This window comes from Dipodomys merriami, unplaced genomic scaffold (assembly GCF_024711535.1).
Source record: "Dipodomys merriami isolate MVZ:Mamm:240054 unplaced genomic scaffold, mDipMer1.0.p SCAF_4, whole genome shotgun sequence".
NCBI lineage: Eukaryota > Metazoa > Chordata > Mammalia > Rodentia > Heteromyidae > Dipodomys > Dipodomys merriami.
This window is the reverse complement of record NW_027205603.1, coordinates 43,747,758-43,769,245: the sequence shown is the minus strand read 5'-3', so window position 1 is coordinate 43,769,245 and position 21,488 is coordinate 43,747,758. Positions and strand designations below refer to the sequence as shown.

The 21,488-nt window shown below is 38.7% G+C and overlaps 1 protein-coding gene across 12 annotated transcripts in view; it reads left to right on the top strand.

The window, feature by feature from the left end:
• The first annotated feature begins 1,145 nt into the window (after positions 1-1,145).
• The window catches only part of Eya1 (EYA transcriptional coactivator and phosphatase 1), a 310,160-nt gene continuing 289,817 nt past the window's right edge, over positions 1,146-21,488 (top strand). For 8 of the 12 annotated variants that reach the window (XM_069990921.1, XM_069990918.1, XM_069990920.1 and 5 more), the window contains exons 1-4: positions 1,451-1,529; positions 5,242-5,435; positions 7,578-7,642; positions 13,174-13,281. In XM_069990921.1, coding sequence (XP_069847022.1) covers positions 7,613-7,642; positions 13,174-13,281 — 138 coding nt within the window. In that variant the 5' untranslated portion in view covers positions 1,451-1,529; positions 5,242-5,435; positions 7,578-7,612. Of the gene's footprint in view, positions 1,371-1,450; positions 1,530-5,241; positions 5,436-7,577; positions 7,643-13,173; positions 13,282-21,488 lie in introns of those variants that run through there. The other 4 variants (XM_069990924.1, XM_069990923.1, XM_069990912.1 and 1 more) reach the window with 3 other exon arrangements.

Sequence of the window (21,488 nt, the reverse complement as noted above, 5' to 3'; positions counted from 1 at the left end):
AAGAGAGAGGAGAGGGGGAGAGAGATCATTCTAATGTTCACTGAGAAGTGATAAATCCTTGTAAGGACTCAACAAGCAAACCATCAAGGTATTTGTATATATTTGACTGCTGGCTCTTGGATTCCCTTCAACTGAAAGCAAGTTCTGGAAGAAGGGCAATCTCAGATTACTCCTCTGTCTTGGTAGCTCCATTAAGTGCTGAAATAACTGCAGGTAGACGCTCATTTCTCCCTAGCCTAATTATGTCACCGATGTAAAGGAATTACAGGATTACAGAAGCTTCTTCGTGCCTCCCAAAAGGGCTATTTTATGTAAAGAATGACAAAAAAAAAAAAACAAAAATAAAAAACCACCATCACCACCAACCAACTCCCAAACCATCTTTTCTCTGGTCATTGAGTCCAAGCTTCTAACCACGTGGTTGAGGGTAATCCATTGACCATTTTTGCCTCAGTTTCCCTCTCTGAAAGCGAGAGTTAGAGTATATGCCTTTAAAATCAATATAGAAATGATCTGAATCTTTAACATCTCAGGTTGACTGCATGTGCTTTTATATCAGCAAGAAAACGAATCCAGTCATGGCCTCCTCTGCCCTACCCTCTGGGCCGGGCGCACATGGCTTCCCCAGTAGTTTGGAAGAAAACCCACCACTCTCCGTTGTTCCTTGAGGCCTAGGCTTTCCAAAGTGTGTCAAAGCCTGGGTGCCCCAGTCTCCCAGGGGTGTGGGCTGCAGTGTAGCGGGGAGTCAGGGGGTGGGGGCTCCCCTAACCCATGCCAGCCTTGGTGCTGCGGCTCACCTAGAGGTGAAGGGCACCCCTCGACCCGAAGGCACGGGACGCGCCCCAAAAAGCAAGAAAAAAAGTCACCCTAAGGCTAAGATTTCTGGAAGCCAGGACAGGGCTTTGGCTCTCAGCGCCCACGGAGCCAGAGCCCGCCCCCCTCCCTCCTGACCTCCCCAGTACCCATGTTTTGGTTTTGCTATCGGAAGAACCGGTCCCTCAGCCCCACCTCGCCTAAGCCTAAGTGGCCCTCAAGGTAAGTCCCGGGTGGCTGGACACCTTCCCTCCCCGCGCGCCCCTTCTGGTCACCTTCGCCCCGCGGTGGCCACGCGCCGCGCCGCCAGCTCGGGCCTCCTTCCAGTTGGGCAGCGGTGACGCGGAGACTTTGTTGTGAAACTAAATCTGACTCTTGGGCACCGAGGCCGCTGCGGCCGAGCCCCGGGGCGGCTGACGCCCACCGCCCCCAGGCACCGGGGGCGGCGAGTGGCGCCCGGAGACACAGAGGGGGCGCCCGACCCCCGACCCTCAAGCCAGCGCCGCCAGCACCCGGCGTGCCCTTCCCAGGGAAGGTGAGGACCGCGGTTCTGGCAGGTACGCCGAGCTATCCATAACGGGGGAGGGGGCGAAGCGCGCGCAATAATGGGGGGCGCGCAGGGCGGCAGACGGGAGGGGCGGCTGTTGCCCCCTGGCCTTGCCCGGCAGCGCGAGGGGGCTGCTGGCCGAAGGATGCATCTGAACACGCGGAAGAAGGTTCGTTTTCCCTTTGCTTTGGGGAGGTGGTGATTAATTGGGACCTCAAGGACCTGGGAAGTGGGGGGAGGGGGTCACTTAGCCTTACTTGATGCCATTGCTATTTTAGACATGTGCTTGATCTCCAAATTCCAGGAATGGGAAGCATTTTGTGTGTGTGGGGGGGGTGTACTTATTTTTATTAGCGTTTTTAGTTGTCCCAGAATTATTCCTCTCTTTGGAAAAAAAATGTCGGTCCCAATTAAAGAGGCAAATTTTAAATGAATGGTAGAAGAACCAAAGATGTTGGCCATGTTGAGAAATTATATTACTTCGGTGAATAATCAGGGCGGGAGGAAAAAGCACCATCTCTGAGTTACTTTTCATGCCTATTGGGGATGTGTAGATGCAAATAATGCTTAATGCATACTTTGTAAACTTTTTGTGTGTTGTTCAAGGCCACGCCTTTGGTTCTGGTAGAGTCATGGCAGCTAAATGGCCTGCTAAAACTTCAGACTTGTTTAAAACGTGTGTTGGTGTGTGGGGGGGTAGGTGTTGGAGGGACTCAGATCTGTCAGGAAGAGTGAATTGATTATAAATTCCAAATGGATCAATAGCAAGTGTGTAATTAGCAGAGGCTCTGGCTGGGTGGGCGGGGGAGTGCAAAGGATAGTTCCTGAGCAGTATGTGCATGTTGGGGGTGAAGCCTTTTTCCTAAACACCAACCTTAGTGCCCTCATTGACCAGTGTCTCTAATTTGGACACGTTAGTCCATTCACTATTAGAACATTTGCAGGGGCTCAGGAATCGTGTTAAGTAGCTCAAAATGGTTTCTGTTCTGAAGGAAGCAGTCTGATAGATGATTGTGAGTCAAGGTAACAAGTGCTCAGGTGAAAAACAAAACAAAACCCAAACCAGGTGTGCATAGCTTCCTGGAGTATAGGCCTTCGGTTGAGTCTTGGACAGTAGAAAGCAGTGTGGGTGGAAGGAGCCTTGGCCTGGAGGGGTGTCAGTGATTCTTGGGGAATCTTCCAGGTGCTAGAAGTTTCTAATGAATGGCTGAGGCTTAGAGGAGAAAGTGATAGGCCAGAATGGTAACTGGGGACAAATTAAAAAGGATTTAGATGTCAGACCAAATCAGAATAAATCAAACCTGCTCCTTATTCAGGAGAAGGCCCAATTTAATAATTTTTTTAGCACTGGGAACATGTAATGATCTGGAGAGACTGAGGAGAATACTAATTAAGGAAGGTTACAAATTAACACCCAGGAGAAAAAAAAAAAGCTAGTAGTGAGATTGTTTAGCTGATAAAAGACAAAATATTAGCCTGGTACTGGTGGTTCACTCTTGTAATCCTAGCCACTTAAGAGGCTGAGATCTGAGATTCAGAGCCAGCTCAGGCAGAAGAGTTCAAGGCCCATACATACACCATTTACACAAGGTAATTAATGAGAAGGGAGTACTACAGTGATTGAACTGTGACCTTAATAACCTGAAACATAGCAATATAAGTATCTTTCCCTAAACAATTGGCTTACATAATCTAGCTAATAATTGTTCGGTGTAAAAACTAGAAACAGTTAAGCAGGTTTCATTATAGTTTTACGATTTTTCATTTTTTATGAGATGCATACTAACCACTTGCTGTAGGAAACATTACTAATGTACTAATCTCATTTTTTATGAGATGCATACTAACCACTTGCTGTAGGAAACATTACTAATGTTCTCCAACCTATGACATGATTTTAACATCATTGTACTAATGAAATAGGCTCAGAGATCTTTCCTAAGATTATAGAATTTGTAAGTACCAGAGTTGTAGATGTAAATATTTACTCTCTTACACCAAGACTTTAGTAGTTTATTCATTTTTAGCCCTTTGAGTCATCAGGAAGTGCCCTGTATGGCTTGTGTGCTTTGGTAAATCTACCAGTAGCTTTCAAGAAGAAAACTAAACTAAATGTCTCTCTCTCTCTCTTTCTCTCTCTCTCTAAGTAGGTATCTTATATAAGCCTGGAAGGAGTATCTCAGTGGCTTAGAGAATCATGAGTCAAAGAGAATCTGAGTGACCTTGACTGATAGGCAGAAACTAACAAGATGAGAATTTCACAGGGATGAATCAATTCCCCAAACTTGGAACAGAGGAATTAGGACTTGAAAGCTGGTCCTTTGTGGATAGTCTTGAGTGTTTTAACATTTAGAAAGTGCTTGTGGTGGTCAGACCCAGAAGCCACTGACCAATAAGTATGCTCTCCAAAAGGACTCAGAAAGTCAAGTAACTCATTAAAAAAAGATATATAGCCAAGAACTGGGTGGCTAGTGCCTATAATCCTCACTACTCAGGAGGCTGAGAACTGAGGATGGCAGTTTAAAGCCAGCAGGAAAAAGTCTATAAGCCTTTTTATTTCTAATTAACCACCACCAACAACAAAAAGTGGAGCTGGGGCTTAAGTGGTAGAAACCTAGCTTTGAGCACAAAAGCTTAGGGACATCACTCAGACCCTGAGTTCAAGCCCAAGGACCAGAGAGAGGGTGAGGTGGGGGGCAGAAGAGAGAGAGGAGGGAGCTATTAGGAGCTATCATCACAAGCTTCAGATACATCAAGGCATATTTTGCCTAGTTAGACATTAGAATATGTTTATGCTGGTATAGAAGAAAAATTGACCTTTAAGTACTTTGAGTAGAAGGCTTGGATGGGTTCATTTTAGTTTAGTAAAAGGAAAAAGCCTTCTAAAGATGAAACATTCCGGTTTGGCACCAGGTGGCTTGGCAAGCTGGGGAATTTCTGTCCCCAGAAGTGTTCATGCAGAAGCAGCTTGGCTATTAGCCATGGATGTTCCAGATCATTTCTTTCCTAGATGGAAATTTGACTTCTTTTTGAGTCTCCCTCACAACACCTCAAACTATGAGTGTTGCTGTCACATTTATCAACCACTAGCTGCTTTCTCGTGGAACTGAAGAAAGATTTATTTAACCTTTCTACTTTTGCTCTAATGTAAGTTGTGCTTTGATTTTTAAGGAATGAAATTCAAAGCAACTCTGAGTCAGTGCTCCCCCGGCAGCTTATTGCTTTCATTTTTGTTTTTTGGCCTCTGAGACTACAATCTTGCATGCTTATCCCATCAAGCAATTCTTCTGGTAAAGAAGCAACTAAAAGTAAGAGTTAGCATCCAGGAAATGAGATAGTGTTGTTACACTTGAGATGTGCTTCTTTAGTGTCTAGGAGTAGTATTGGGATAGAATAGAGCCAATTACTCTGCAGATCCTTCTAAATTGGCACATGCAAAATACATGGATTCTAATGACGAATTTGGATTTCCTACATGAAATATACCACCTAACTAGCTGGATATTCATAGTTGCAATTGCTTTTGAACTTAGCAGCAAAAGGAAAATACATATTCTTAGGAGTCTGAGTAACATTTATATTTTCACCTTTTAGTAAGCAAAACTGCATTTTGATTTTTGCCAGCTGCAAAAATTATTAACCACGTGCAAAGCATTAATCAGATGCTTTATGAATTTTACTTAGAGTGTTACTGAACACCAAACCTCTGTGATTTAAGTCCTAAGAAATTAAAGCCTATAGGAACCCTTATTAGCAAATCACTTGAACTTTAATATTAAGTAGACTTATATGTGTTCTAATCCTTACCTCTTATACTAAGAATATGTTTTCAGCCTTTAGCACTTTGATACCTAAATATATTATGGTTCGTATTTATTTAGATATGAGTAAATGTTCTCTACGTTAGAGAGCAGAATTGAAGGATGAACATCTAAGCAAAGAGCAGCACTGACATCATGTCTAAATTGGAGATAAGAACCCTGGTTATCATTCCTGGTGAAAGAGACAGTCGCTTTTAAAACAACTGGATATTGGTGGCATTGGATAAACAAAGAGGGCAACATCTCTAGAAAATGTAAGTTGTGGCATATGGTAAAAACTTCACGTTAGTAAGCATATAGCTCAGTATGATTTTACTATTTGGCGTACTCCTGAAACTACTACCCTCACATCTTGAGGTGGTTTTATTTGTTAGTAGGTCTTTCTATATAAATGAGTAGTTATTTGATATATTCTTTTATTTTTTGAATAAAATAAAAAATTCATCCTTGAGGCACAGTTACTTAATTTGGACAACAGAAAATGTGAGTATTGAAAGGAGTTATTTTTTCCCACATACTACTTTTTCTGATATATATATATATATATATATATTTGTATATATATATATATATATGACAATGTATCTCTTTCTGTGTATGTGTGTGTGTGTGTGTGTGTGTGTGTGTGTGTGTGTGTGTGTGTGTGTGTGTGTGTTTACAAACTGGTCTTCATAGGCTGAGGACTTATTTCTACCATACATTATATATGAACAACAAAGGTGGAGGAACTAAATTCAATAGATACAGCAGAATCAGTATGCCTACCTGGTGAAATTTTGAATGTTGGCCATGTGTGCATTTTATATTATTTTTTTCTTGGATACTTGCGTTTCCTCATTATGAATAGGAGTTTTAGAGCTGTGGTTCACCAGCAGTCTGCTATAGCACACCGCTGTTCCCCCAAATCCATCATGAGTGAAACACCAATTGTAGTCAACCAGCATTTATTTTGTTTACCTAACATTGATAATGAACTAAGTGCTATATTAAAGCAATTTATAGGCCAAACATAGTTTGAATTCATCTTACATTACCAAATAAACACATCACAATTTTCCTAATTAGTGTCAGCTCATTTGACTGTCTAATTGCTTTCCATTTTTCATCATAGAAGGATGCCACAGATGGCAAAGTCATTCTGTTACACAGTAGGGTGACTGGAGCTCACAATGTAATAATAATATAGAGTCAAATAAGATATACTATAACTCTAATAATATAAAATATATTTACAAAAAGCTAGAGGGATTTGTAATGATCTTAACATAAAGACAAATGTATGTAAGGTGCTAGGACTGTTAACTACCCTGAATCCATCATTTTACAATGTATACAGTATGTCTAAAGAGACTTATACTGAACTCCATAAATGTGAACTATTATGTGTCATTCAAAAAGTCCATAAATGTGAACTGTTATGTGTAAATCAAAAGTCTTGTCAGCCAGTGGCTCATACCTGTAATCCTAGCTACTCAGGAGGGTGAGATCTGAGGACATGGTTTGAAGCCAGCCATAGTCTATAAGATTCTGGTGTTCAATGAACCAACAAAAAGGCAGAAGTAGAGCTGTGGCTCAAGTAATAGATCACTAGTCTTAAGTAAAAAAAAGCTCAGACTAAGTTAAAGCACAGGACTGGCACACATACAATTTTTTGTCATATTTATTTAGAAGTTCTAAAAAGAGTAGACAGGCTTCATACTAAAAGCTTTTAAATCAGTAGTACTAGACAAGTAAGTGGGAAGTCCATGAAAGAAAACCAGTATAGATGTTTGCTTATATATACATCCATATATAATGTATATAAAACTATATTTCTATATAGAAATATATGTATATAGAAATACATGTGTATAAAAATACATGTGTACAGAAATATATATTTCTGTATATTTTCTGTATACCTTGTATATATACAAATATGTATTTCTGTATAGATAGATAGATAGATAGATAGATAGATAGATAGATAGATAGATAGATGTTGAAGACTTTTGCCAATGTAGAGATCAAATTTTCTTTTTTGTTTGCTGGTTTGGGAGCTTGAACTCTGGGCCTGGGTCCTGTCCCAGAGCATTTGCTCAAGGCTAGCCTCTTTCTATCATTTAAACCATAGCTCTATTTCCAGCTGTTTTGGTGACCAATTGGAGATAAGAGTCTCAAGGACTTTCCCACCAGGGCTGGCTTCACACCTCAAGCCTCAGATCTCAGCTTCCTGAATAGCTAGGATATAGGTGAGAGCCACCAGTGCCTGGCTCAAGTTGGTTTTCAATAATGGCTTCAGTGGTTATGATGATTCTCCTTCCTATGTGATAGACTGTAGATAACACAGGGCTTCTGCTTGTGACTTACCTGGCTGTACCCAATGTCTTTTTTCATTGTACAACAAAATTTCTTAGGAAGGTGAGGAAAGCAAAAGAGAGGTGACAGACACATGGCCTTGTGGTTTCCAGAGCAAGGAACGGTGAGTCTCTAGAGATGCTTTATCCACTGACACATTTCGCTGTAGGCTTCTGTTTGTAAATTTTCATAGAGACCCCCTTGGTTTGATATGTTTATTCAATCTGTAGTTGTAGTCTTTGGGGGACATATGTTAGAATAGTCCCTTTCTTTATATAAAGCAATGTTCAATCACTAGCTTCCTTCTGCTTCTCAGGAATGTTAGAAAACTCAACACTGGTGAGAAGGCAAAGAATAAAGCAATGGTGTGTTATAAGGAAAATACACTTTCATCCAAGGAGCCACAAGTTATTAACTGGGTCGGATAAGTTTCTGGTTCATTGGAGATGATTAATGTGCCATCTAAAATATAACCCATTTTTCAAATACAGCAGAAAAAAATAAAATATGTATGGTATATAAAATAAAAATTATTTTCTTCCCAATCATATTATTTCCCACTTTTACCCCACCCTATTTTTCTTTAATTTAGAAACACTGTCCCAATGGTTTGCCTGACCTAATAACCTCACCCCAACTCTCTCACATCTGTGTAATCGATACAGTTACACTTTTTTCTTCAAATCTTTTCTTTCTGAAAGTAGCAAGAGTGTTTGGGATGAGCCAGACCTAAGATAAATGATAGAGACTGTTTACATATGAGATGGCTTTAGTTGATTGGTAGGAAAAGAACAGTATCTATGAGGGTGAACCTAGATTTCACTGAATTTGGAAAAATTTGCATTCAGAACTTTTAAAGATTTTTTTTTAAATAGCAAAGGCTGATTTCAGAGTGAAGAAGAATAATTGGCAACCTAAGGGGCAGTTTACTTTAACTTCTTTTTTAATCTAGGAAGTTTATTTTTTGCATAAAATCCTATGAGTATGCTACATGTCATCTACACTTACAAATATGTGTCTCCATTTAAAATCTCTCTCTTTATTCAAATTAAAGGCAGTTCCTATCCCAGGGGTAGTTTAGATTGTAACAAGGCACAGAATACATGTTCTGTCTCACATACTTTAAAGTTTCTGTATTGTGAGAAACAATAGGCCTGTTAGTTGCACTAGGATATGAAATATCATGGTTTATATCACTGGGCTTTACTTGAGTGATGATAATGTCATCATCATGGACTGAACTTTTTAATGCCTCTTGAACCCACAAAGGGTCCTGTGTATGATTGTGAAGTTTTGTCAGATTGTACTTTCAGTTTGATGGGTTTTTTTGGTAGAGTTTATTCAATTGGTACTTAAGTCTAACATTTACTTACCAATATTCACTGACTAATGTGTGCTCCCTGATGTGGATTCCTTCCCAACCACTTCCACAATTGTGGCGAATATAAGGGAGTGTCCATTATGTCTGTGTCCAACTGACAAAGTAAGCTTTTCATCAGCAGTCCAGAACCTTGCTTTCCAACCTTTCTCTCCCTTCTTTAGCAAAGACCAGCAATGAGCTCTCTTGCTCCATGTTCCTTAGCTGTTTCTTCAAGGATGAGAGGAGCGATGGTTCCCTTAGGTGGTGGAAAAAGCAGTTTGAAGGGACAATCTCTTGTTTCTTGTTCAACCAGCAAGCTTACTTTTGCTAGCTACCAGGGAGATTCTTCTCAGCAATAGATGCTCAGCAAGCAGCTGGCCTGGGACTGTGAATAGAAGTTATGTCTCTTCTAGGCCATCGTGCAGCCTTGGAAAGGACTACTTGCCACTGTATGCCCTTATAGTGTAGCTTCCCAAGTGCAGCTAGAAAACATGAAATCAGGCTACCTTAAAACGGGCGTTCAGCTTAACACTGCAATTTTGTCTTGAGGTTTTACTCAGTTCATCTTTTCTTCCACTTTAAAGAGATGGTAGATTTTAAGGAGATGGTAAATTTTAAGCAGATGCTTTTAGGGTTTTCCTCAATACTAAACACAGATAATTAACTCAGTCTTGGATTCATGGCCCCAAGGCATCTTTCAGGTCCTTTGTGCTGGAACCTTGTACTTCAGTGGTCTGCAGAAGGTAGGTAGGAACCTTTTGTGTGCAACTCAAGAGGCTCATTTTTTTGTTGGGTAAGTGTCATTACAGTTGACCTCGGAATTGCTAAATAAAGGAATTGGCTGTTTGGGGAAAATGCATGCATAAGCTATTGGTTCAATCCCCTGCTTTGGCAGGATGAATGTTGGGATGATCTCAGAATGGATGGTGGCCACTGGACTCATAGTACCCTATCTCACAGGGGCACCACTACTACCAAGAAACCTTCATCTAGGATGCCACAAATCTCCCAAAACATATACTATCATGGACATTCTTATACCCCTTTTCTCAAAACCACACCTAGGTTTTTAATCAAAGACCTTGAGAAGTTTACCTCTAAGTTCATCTCTCTATGTGATTATGGTATGTCTGTTCAGTTTGAATAGCTACTCTATGTGTGGAGGTAGGTCAGCTGGTAGGTATGTCAATGGATAGATAGATAGACATTAATGAAATCATCTGGTTTTGCTTTATCCTGTTACTTAGGATGTTACTTTAGGCTCTGTTATTCAGAGCCAAAAGTTGATAGACCCTTTTGTTAAGTTTCTTGAATGATACCACCATCATTTTAGCCTCTTGCTGATTTCACTCAGAATTTGTATGCATTCAGAATTTATTGTGTATTAACAACATTTACTCATTCATTAATACATTGATGCATTCATTCAAAGCATTTAATGAATGCCATATGTGATCAGGACAAAAATCATGAAGCTACAGAGAGTCGAGGAGACAGGTAGAGAAATAATTGCAGAACCACTAGATAAGTGCTATAATGGAGGCAGGCTTATTTCTAAACCATGAAAGATCAAGTCCAGCAAGGGAATTAAGGGTTTTCCAGAACCAAGCTTCTAAATATCAGTAGGCCTAGTCATGCTCTATATTTCATGGTTTGGATTGACATATAGAAATCTGGAAACAACTATGCTGATTTAGCAAGAAGTGGAGGATTTGTAAATAAAGTCCATGACTCTGTGAGTTTTTGATTTTTGACTGGTAGTCTTTTTTTCTTTTCTTTTTTTTTACTGAAGACATCTACCTGAAATAGATGAGTGCCGACTGTTTTGACTTCCCGATAATCTCAGTCCTTTCTTTTTAGCCCAGGAAACAATAACAAACATGATATTTAGTGCAGAAAGAGTTTCATCTTCAGCAGAAGTAAAATTACAAATGAAATACCTTTCATGCTCATGTAACTTGACCATTCTTAATACCTTAAACTGTTCAGTAAGTTCAATAGGGAAATATCAAAACGAAACACATGGGAAATAATCCCAGAATATCAAAATACAGATTTTGATTGAAACATGTTCTCAGGATAGGTATGGAGAGGATGGGAATTTATGGGAAATCAGAGGGGCCTTTGTCTTGAGCCTGCTCCCTTCTGTGAGCAATGAGACTGGACTTTGTCTCACCACATCTAGGTGCACTGTGGGCAGTTTATGTGAAAGCACTTTGTAAACTGTGAAGCATTTACCAACATAAAGCAGGATTATTATCATTACTCTAAATCCCACCTTAGTGACTGGAAAAGTTAATGTAAGTCTTGAAAGCAACTTGAAAGTCTAGTTTGTTCTGTAACCTCTCTTTCCTAATTATGCAAGGAATCCTCTAAAAGCAGTATTGGTGGATTTTAAGATTCAATATTGCAACCCAAAATAGAGTGCTGAGTTGCATTTCCTGGTTTAGTAGATGTGAATACATCCCTATGATTTTTTATTTATCCTAAACTTAAGTGATGAAAGATTATGTTCTTGGTGAAATTACAGAAACACGGTACTTTAAAAAGGATTTTCCAAATTTTAAGAATCTAGTTACTTGTAAGTGTCAGGTTGTTCAAAAAGCATTACTTTTGTATTGAAGTGGCGCTGTAGCTCAAGTGGTAGAGTGCTCGCCTTGAGTTGAAGAGCTGAGGGACCAAGCCCAGGCCCAGAGTTCAAGCCCCGTGACCGACAAAAAACAAAACAAAACTATATACAGTACTTTTGTATTGAGACTGAGTAAGGTGTTTGTTTTGCAGTACTGATAGTTGCAAGCAAAACAAATATGATAATTTTGCCAGTGTTTCATGACTTTCTAATAAGGTCTGCTTAGAATATTTTACAAGGGAATTATTTAAACAAATGCATGTACTCATAAAATTATGAAATATAAAATATTTAGGCTATAAAATATCTGGTTGAAATGGGATGAGGAAATTTAGGCTCAATTAGCCTACCTTATTTGCTTGAGATTATTCAGCCATTTTGTGGTAAAGTCAAAACCAGAACTTACATCCCTTGACTCTTTTTTGTTTGTGTTAATACCGAGATTTGAACTCAGAGCCTCACAGAGTCTTTCCCTTCACTTTTTTGGTTCAAGACTGGCACTCTATCCTATAAGACAAAACTCTAATTCTGATGTTTTGCTGGTTACTTGTAGATACGATTCTCTTGGATCTGTTTACTTAAACTGCCTTTGAACTGGGATTCTCAGATCTTAGCATTCTGAGTAGCTAGGATTACAGTTATGAGCCACTGGCACCTGGCCTTGACTCTCACTTTTATAGTTTTTCTGCCATGTTAATATGCAGAACTTTAAGTATATTCAGAAAAGAAATAACTGAAGTTAAGCTACTACAAGTTCTCTCTTCCATGATTTTGTCTTAAATAGTATTGCTTGTACCTTTTCTTGCTTAAAATTACATATGCATTGATTTATGGACATCTGACTTTATATGAGACACATTAGCACACATCAAATACCAGTATAAATACCATAGAGTGACTTTGGATTCTTGATTTGAACAAATGCATGAAAATTGATTTCTGAAAAGTAGGAGATTAGAATGGGTAAGTAGATAGCTATATCAGTGAATTTTTCATTTTTGGAAGATAGCTAAAGTAGAATATATTTCAAAATACTCCTTACTTTTGAAAATACTCCTTATTTTTGAAATCTCCCTCACACCAATTCTTCCTGAAGGTGTTGAGTCTCTAGAAGGTGCCCAATTGATCAACCGTGAAATTGTTACCCAAAGTAAACTTGCTGAGACATAGTATAATAATATCCCAGCCCTGAGGGTAAAACACTCAACCTTAGTGTTCTTGCTTTCATCCTTACTCAGACTACATCATATTTCTTTGTGAGTATTTCCTCTTTGCATTGTGGGACAATTGACATTGATAGATAGCAGGGAGGAACTGGATTCAAAGGGAGAAAAAAGAAAGGCAAAAAAGAATGCTCTGTAGTGTTGGCTCAAAAGTAATATGTGCAGAAAGCCTTTTAGCTGCTCCCCTGATCCCCTGTCTTCTTTTCTTGGGGGCTGCATCTGCTGATAACACACACAACTGAGTTATCGTTTGTCCACATTTGGCTCATGTAAATTGTGATAAACAGGGAGCCCATAATATTTATTTAAAGATTCATTCAGTGAAGGGAAGCATTCTTGACTCATGTGTACATGCTAGCAAATAGACGGCTGCAGCCGGACTGAGCTGCTCTTAATTTCATGCCATACAATTAATATGGCTGCTTGCTCTGTGCTCTACATAGGTGCCCCCATACTGGAACCTTCTGTGGAAGTGTGTAGCTAATTGCCCATATCTAATTTGGAAGAAGAACTCTTCAATGGAAGACCCCCAGAGGATAAATGGACAATCTGTAAGTAAGCAGAACATCAATCCTAAGGGAAGAATTATTGCTTCCAAAATCCTAATGGCTATTTTTGTTGTAATTTGAGAATCTAGAAATTTCTCAAACGTTCTATACCAAGTTTTAATGGTTTTGGACATTACACATTAAATAGTACACAATTTCATAAGCCTAAACTAATTTGTATCTTTTCTTAGGAGGTATCAGCTGTCAAAAATAGAATCACAAAGAAAAAACCAACTTTTAGCATTGTATAATTACACCTAATTTTAAGTCTGACATTTTCTTTTGCCTCAGGGTGAACATGTATTTATTTCTAAAACTACAAGTTAGCATTTACATTTTGTCTTGTTTTATTTGCAGTTGCTTTATTATTATACATGTTTGTATGAATGTATTTGAAATGTATGTAAAAGTTTCATCATTTGATAAGCTTTTGAATTGGAATTCAAATGAAGAGAGCCTCAATTTATATTTTGTGTGTCTTCTTGTAAAATCCCCCCAGGTTCATCCCAGGAATAAAATAATTTTTCCTTGGCTCCTTTACGATTATTTCTAATTAGAAATAATCTTACAAATAACTTCTGACCTTAGAAAACTTAAATAATCCAATAACTTTTAATTTTTATGAAGCAGATTTCATTAAGAGCTTTTTCCTGGGCAAACTTCCGTGACATTTTGGGGGGGGGGTAATGTATGAGACTTTGAGTTTTAAGTATCTGATGATTTCACATGTTTGGTTTCACAGCACAGTTACGTTCAAAATGGAATTATCACTGACGTGAAGTGTGATCTTTCATAACGCTGTTGTGGTTCCTGTCAGTATGATGTATTTTATAAGACCTATTGGCAATATGCAATAGGCAGTAAGTGCTAATGGATGAGGATTTTAATAATAAACAATCAAGTGCTATCCAGGCATTTTTAGTAATGTTGTATGCAATTACAGAGTGTACTCTGGTGATACCTCTTAAGTCATCATGTAAGGTGATTCACATAAGGCACTTCCCACTCACTTTGTATGGTGCAGCTATTATCTAAACAGGAAGGTTCTTTAGCTGCCCCCATGCCCACCTTCTCTAAACAGAACACCCAATGGGTTATTGTGTTCAAACACCTGCTGTGGATCTATGATAGTTGATGTTTTTATTGTATTAAAATACTTTGGGGAATGAATATAAAATAAATACAAAATAGGCTCACCAGTAACTTACTGCTTACTGAAACCTACAATGAAACTTTGCTCCTTAGGTAGAGACAAGTTGATAAGCTGGACCAACAAATTTAATAGTGTCTGTAAAGACATGGTACTAAGCGTGATTCTATTTTTGGTCCCATGAAAGTGAAACAGATTTGACCTGGAGAGGTGGTTGGATATCTTAGGGGTACAAATGCAGGGAAGCATGTTTCTCAAGAGAAACACCAGATGATCTTGGTTGGAGAAGCTCTTTCCTGGTAATTTGGTTCTTGCTTGCTCCACTCCGTATGCAGCCATACATAGAGGGTTCTATGTGAAAGGCTTGGGCGGGCTCCTCAAGGCTCACTTTCTTCTGTTTTCAAGTTCCCCCTTCCTTTAGGAAGGTGGAGAAACAGCTCAAGATAGGAAGAGGAAATCATTAAAGTTACTCAAGCAAAGAAGGATGAGACTATCTAAAGTGCAAATACTTCCAAATATGCTTACATTTTTCTTTGCTTATCACTTCACCTTTCAAACATTTTTCTTAGAAAGTGCCTCAGCTGTATTTAAACACAGGTTTGGACCCTCACTTATATCTCTTACATGTGTGTTGAGAGGCCCAAATCTTAACTATCCATAAATAGATATGCCTATGAAACAGAGAGCATCCACAACCCCCTCCCCCACAGAAAGTCCTCACATGTCCCTCTCACTCAGCACTTCCTCAGTACCCCCCTGACTCTGATGTTTTAAGTGTTTTCACCTTCAATCAGCTTGCCTGTTTCAAAAGCCCATCTATAACAGGTCTCCTCTTTGGACTTCTTTCAAAGAGATTCATCAATGTTGCAGTATCAGCCAATGATTTCTTTCATTGATGAGTAGTATCCATTGTATACAGTGTTATAAAAATACGGAATATATTCTAAGCATTTTTGGAACTTTGATATGGGAAATAAGGATCATGGAATCCATTTAACACAATGTCATTTCCATGCATTGTTTTGTGCTTACTTTCCTCCTTTCTAGACCTTTGCTCACAGAATTGAACCTCCATAGGCTCAGTTCTGTGTTTTGCTTCTTCTAGAAAGACTTAATGTTTCTCTAAGCATACATGTATTCCTAATGAGAATCTAACTTGATTTGCTCATCTGATGGCATTTTTCAAAAGAAGCTTTTCACAGGTTTTGCATATAATTACAAAGCGTATTTGTAATGTTTAATTTTACAATTATATTACAGCTCTCCATTGCCACTGTAAGGATTCTTTCTCAAGTCTGAGTGAGTCTTCCTCTGCTCTGCAAGTAGAGCTATCTATATTAAGCCCCACATCTTCTGTATTAAGTCTAAAGATCTTAGCTAGACAGGACACTAGTATTCTCAGTTTTCTTCTGGGCAGTAACAACTGGTGAGCTTTGGGGATCTCTCTGTGGGTTCATTCCATTGAGTGTGAGACTGGACTCTGTGGTACCCCATAAATGAGGGCATGCTCATTTTTAACCTTGATACTACTATTGTGTGTTGTAAGAGTTAAAGAAGCCAGGTTGTTTTTCTTTGTGGTGACTTATGACACTTGAAGGAGGAATAATGGTGGAATGATGGAAGCACTAAAGAGAATACTATTTCTGTAATGTAGCCTCTTCTTGTAGCAAAGTTGTGGAAATGCGTCTGTCATGTGAAGAAGAAAATGCATATGTTATATGATGAGCAAATGTGAGGTAGCTTCTCATTTTAGTACCACATACAGCACTGGACAAGTGTAAATCAGAAATTCTACCTTTCTTATTCTGGAATATTCTGAGTATATGTCACTCACATCTAGAAGAAGTAATTCTGATGTTCTAAATTTTATCCACTCCTTTCTTGGCCGCATGAGGACATAGTGGAAAAGAGGAGGATAATGAGGCCTTGAGTCACTTCTGTCATGATCGGGGCCATTGCTATAGTTACTTCTCAGGTAGATCCTGTTCCTGTTGAGCTGAACACAACTCATCTCTTAGCAGCTCCTTCAAGGTTGATCCAATGACATGGCAGTGGTTGTCCCAATCTGAGGTAAACACCTTCAAAACACAAGCATTGAAGACCCAGGTAATGTCGGCACTTCTCAGTTTCTTTAGTTTATGAAGGTTTCTAGAAGGAAATAATATCAAGATTGATAATGCATCTATAACCTCTTAGGAAAGGATTTCAAAAGATAAATCATGATACTTTCCTTTAGAAGTTATGAGACCTGCACAAATTTTTCATGAAATAACCCAAAACCTTGTGACTGATTTAAATAGAAAGTCTAGTATATTGGTAAACATATTCCACATTGAGAGTCATATCTTTTACATTATATATTTTATTGGTTCTATCTTTTATTTACTGGATGACCTGGGGCATATTTCCAAGTGTCAGTTTCATCAGCTGTAAGATAGAGATGAAAACATTTGTTTTCTTTTATTTTTTTTTTAAATCACAATTTTCTGCTGGTCCTGGTGGCGCACGCTTGTTATCAATGAGGGGGATGAGGCAGGAGGATCACAGGTTTGAGACCAGCCTGGGCTACACCTTTTTTAAAAACCACACTTTTATGGTTCAAATGGATGTGTTTAAAAGTTCTTTGAAAACAAACTAAAAAGTACACCATAATATACTATTTTATAGGAAAATACTTTTTTTGTGGTCAGGAGTTGGGCTTGAACTCTGGGCCTGGGCTCTGTCCCTTAGCTCTTCAGCTCAAGGCTAGCACTCTACCACTTGAGCCACAGCGCCACTTCTGGTCTTTTCTATTTATATGATGCTGAGGGATTGACCCCAGGGCCTCATGCATGTGAGGCAAGCACTCTACCACTGAGCCACCTTCCCAGACCCAGGAATATACTTTTTATGTTTCTAGAAGTAAGGAATAAACAGTTTATCTAATCCCCTGAAAATCTACCTATACAATGTACCACAAACTGCAGCACAACATATTTTTGACCATGTTGGCAGCTGGTGAATGAGGGAAAGGCATTCAGTCTCCTGAGACCCAAACATATTTATTTTATTATAAAATGCAAGTGTTTAATTTGTTTGTATCTAAAAAACTAGTTGATTGTATGGTAGCTCTTTGGGGAATAATGATATTGTAGGGCTCCATGTAGTCTCAAAATTCAACCTTGTGTGTCCTTTAAATTAAATTATGGTCAAGTTGAAAAGCTAGTAACAATTTTTGATAAGATGCTGAGTTTTGTAAGAAATCATTAAAATATGTATGTACCTTATTCCTATACTTATAGGGTCTAGGAATAAAAGTGACTTTTAACCATGATGGAAAAACTCAATAATTATTTTATTAATAGAAACAAGCATACTCTTTAGTAGAAGTCTCTGCAAGTACTTACATAAATAGAATCCAAGTTAAAAGTTAAACTAAGAAACTACAAAATAAAATCAGGATTTCATTTATTCAACTTTACCACAAATGTGATATTTTATATAAGTGAAATTTTTGGATTATTTAAATTTAATAACATAAAATCTAGTGGTTTTCGATTTCATTTTGTAAAACAGGAAGATCTTATTGGAAACCTGTACTAGATTTTAGAGCTACTGTAACAAAACATCACCCTGGGTATCTTAAAACAGTAACCATGTGATCCCACAGATCCAGAGGCTGGAAGTCCAAAGTCAAGGTGTTTGTGGGTTGGGCGTGCCTGGTAACCTGGCTTCAGTCTCTGCTTCTGTTATCACGTAGCAACCTGGGTCCCTTCTCATGTCTGTGTCTTCTTCTTATAAGGCCTCTAGTCATATTGGATGAGGGCTCATCCCAATGACCTCATCTTAACTTGATCACATTTGTAAAGATCCTATTTCCAAACAAAGTCATTTTTTACAGAAACTAGAGCTTCAGACTTCAACATATCTTTTTTTAAGAAAAGAATATATTGAAACTCAAAACAAGGGCTATAATAGGGGCCTAAAACCATTTCTATTTGCCTACTTTTCCCACCTGCATCTCAGTAACTCAAATAACTCCAGAACTTATTTACTTAGGCTGACTTAAGCAAAGCAAATAGAAATAGTCTTAAGAACAAAGGGATGCAGGGAACCCAGACAGTCCTCCTGGTTGTCTTCTTCCTCTTCCTCCTCCTCTGCTGCTACTGCTGCTGCTGCTGCTTCTCCTTCTCTTCTTCTCCTCCACCTCCTCCTCCTCTCCTCTTATTGCTGTGGGGCTTGAACTCCAGGCCTGCATACTGTCCTTGAGCTTTCATGTTCAAATCTAGGGCTCTACGACATTGAGCCACAGCTCTACTTCTGGTTTTCTGGTGGTCAGTTCTGCCTCAGATCTCAGCCTCTACAATAGGTAGGATTACAGGCATGAGACAACCAGTACCTGACTTTTAATTTTTTTTTTTTATTTTCTGTAAGCGATTATACATAGGTGTTGCCATTCAACAGAGCAGTTTATGAATATAATCTTGATCACTGTTGCTCCTTTCAACATTCTCACCCACCCTTTCCACCCTACTCCTTCCTTCATATTTCTTTTTTTTTTTTAATTTTATTTTATTTTATTTGAGAACATACTGTACAGAGGGGCTACAATTACATGGGCAGGATAATGCATACATTTCTTACCAAGCATTGCAGCCTCCTCCTTTGTTTACCCTTCACCTCCCTTCCCAGCCTCCCCCCTCCCCCCACCCAATTATACCCCCCTCCCCCCCCCCACACCGACATTGTAAAGTTGGTTTTGACATGACATTTTGTACTTCTCATTGTTGCAACAGGTCCACCTGAATCCTTAAACGACTTGTTTGTCCCCATCTCCTCCACATGTTATACTGACATCAAATATAGTGAAAGCGGGGGTTACACTGTGGGGGAGGGACATACAAAGCAACAAAGAAATAATCTTATAAATGCGTTAGAAACACATGCATGAAAGAAACGAAAACATTAAAATACATATTTAAGGGTTCATTTTCCTAACATCACTTTATCTGGCCTTTTCCGCTTGACTCATACCTATACTAGATATTGCAAATAAGGGAAACCGTGGGACCTATGCTTCTTTGGGCCTGGCTTACTTCACTTAATATAATTTTTTCCAAACCTTTCCATTTCCTAACAAATGGGGAAATGTCATTCTTTCTGATGGAGGCATAGAATTCCATTGTGTATATATACCACATTTTCTTGATCCATTCATCTACTGAGGGGCATCTGGGTTGGTTCCATATCTTAGCTATGGTAAATAATGCTGCAATAAACATAGTTGTGCTGGTAGCTTTAGTGTGGTCTTGTTTGTAAACATTTGGGTAAATGCCCAAAAGTGGGATTGCTGGGTCATAGGGGAGTTCTATGTGAAGTCTTTTGAGGAACCTCCATACTGCTTTCCAAAGTGGTTGAACAAGTTTACATTCCCACCAACAATGAAGTAAGGTTCCTTTCTGTCCACATCCCCTCCAGCATCTGTTGTTGTTAGAGTTCTTGATTTTTGCTGTTCTAACTGGAGTGAGGTGATATCTCAATGTTGTTTTGATTTGCATTTCTTTTATGGCTAGGGATGTTGAACATTTCTTCATGTGTCTATTGGCCATCCTTCTTTCTTCTTCAGAGAAGCTTCTCTTTAAGTCTTTCGCCCACTTATTTATTGGGCAGTTGTTTCTTTGAGGATTTGTTGTTGGGTGGTTTAATTTTTTGAGTTCCAAGTATATTTTAGATATGAGACCCTTGTCCGTTGTATGGCTAGTAAAGATCTTCTCCCAATCGGTGGGCTTTCTATTGATCTTGCTAGCTATGTCATTTGCCCTGCAGAAGCTCTGCAACCTTATGCAATCCCATTTGTCCAACCTTTCTTTGATTTGTTGTGCTTCCGGGTCTCTATTCTACTTCCTTCATATTTCTTAAATTTTAGATTATATATTGATTTTTTTTTTGCAGTTTGTGTATACAATTCATCTTGATCTGTGTCATTTCTTCAATATCTTCATCCCTACATTGACCCACCATTTCTTCATATTTCTCAATAGAGTCTTGTCTGTATTTTCCCCCATTCCCCTTCATTTTCTACCCCTCTCTCTTTGGCCCCACCCTCCCCTCTGGCAAGGACCCATTACCTAGTATTTATTTTGTTGGGCTTTGACTTAGAGTTTTTAAAGAATTATACTATTTGAACCCTCCATACAGTTTATTCTTCTTCATTTAATTCATTTGTAGCCCCTTGCTTACCACCCAGTATGTTTACTTATAGATTTATAAGCACATTCTACTTTCCACGAATGAGAGAAAATGTGCAACCTGTGTTTCTCTGGGTCTGGCTTACTTCACTTAATATACATTTTTCCAAGTCTTTCTATTTCCCTATGAATGGTACAATATCATTCTTTCTGATGTATGACTAGAATTCTACTATATATATATATAATATATATATATATATATATGCCACATCTTCTTGATCCATTCAATCACTAGGGGGGTGGGGGCAGGGGAGGGCATCTGGGTTGATCCCATATCTTAGCTATGGTAAAATGCTGCAATGAGTGTGGTTGTGCTGGTGGCTTTAGTGCAGCCTGGCTTGTCATTTGGGTAAATGCCCAGGAGTGAGATTGCTGGGTCATGGGGAAGCTCTGTGTTTAGTTTTTGAGGACCTTCAATATTGAGTTCCAGAGGGTTGAACAAACTTTCATTCCCACCAACAGTATAATAGAATTCCCTTTTGGCCACAACCATGTCAACATTTGTCATTGTTAGTTTTGTAGATATTGACCATCCTAACTGGGGTGAGGTGGAATCTCAGTGTTGTTGTGATTTGCATTTTCTTTATAGCCAGAGATGTTGAACATTTCTTTATGTGTCTATTAGCCATTCTTACATCTTCCTATGAGAAGTTTCTCTTTAAGCCATTAGTCCATTTATTAATTATTTCAAGTTGTCAGCTTTAGTTTTGTCATCTATGTGTCTATTCATGGTACTATTTCTTATCTTTTCTTTTATTTCCTTTTTAAAACTCCTGGCCTTGTTTGGAAAGCACACTATCCTTTGAGCCATACTCCTAGCCCATTTGCTT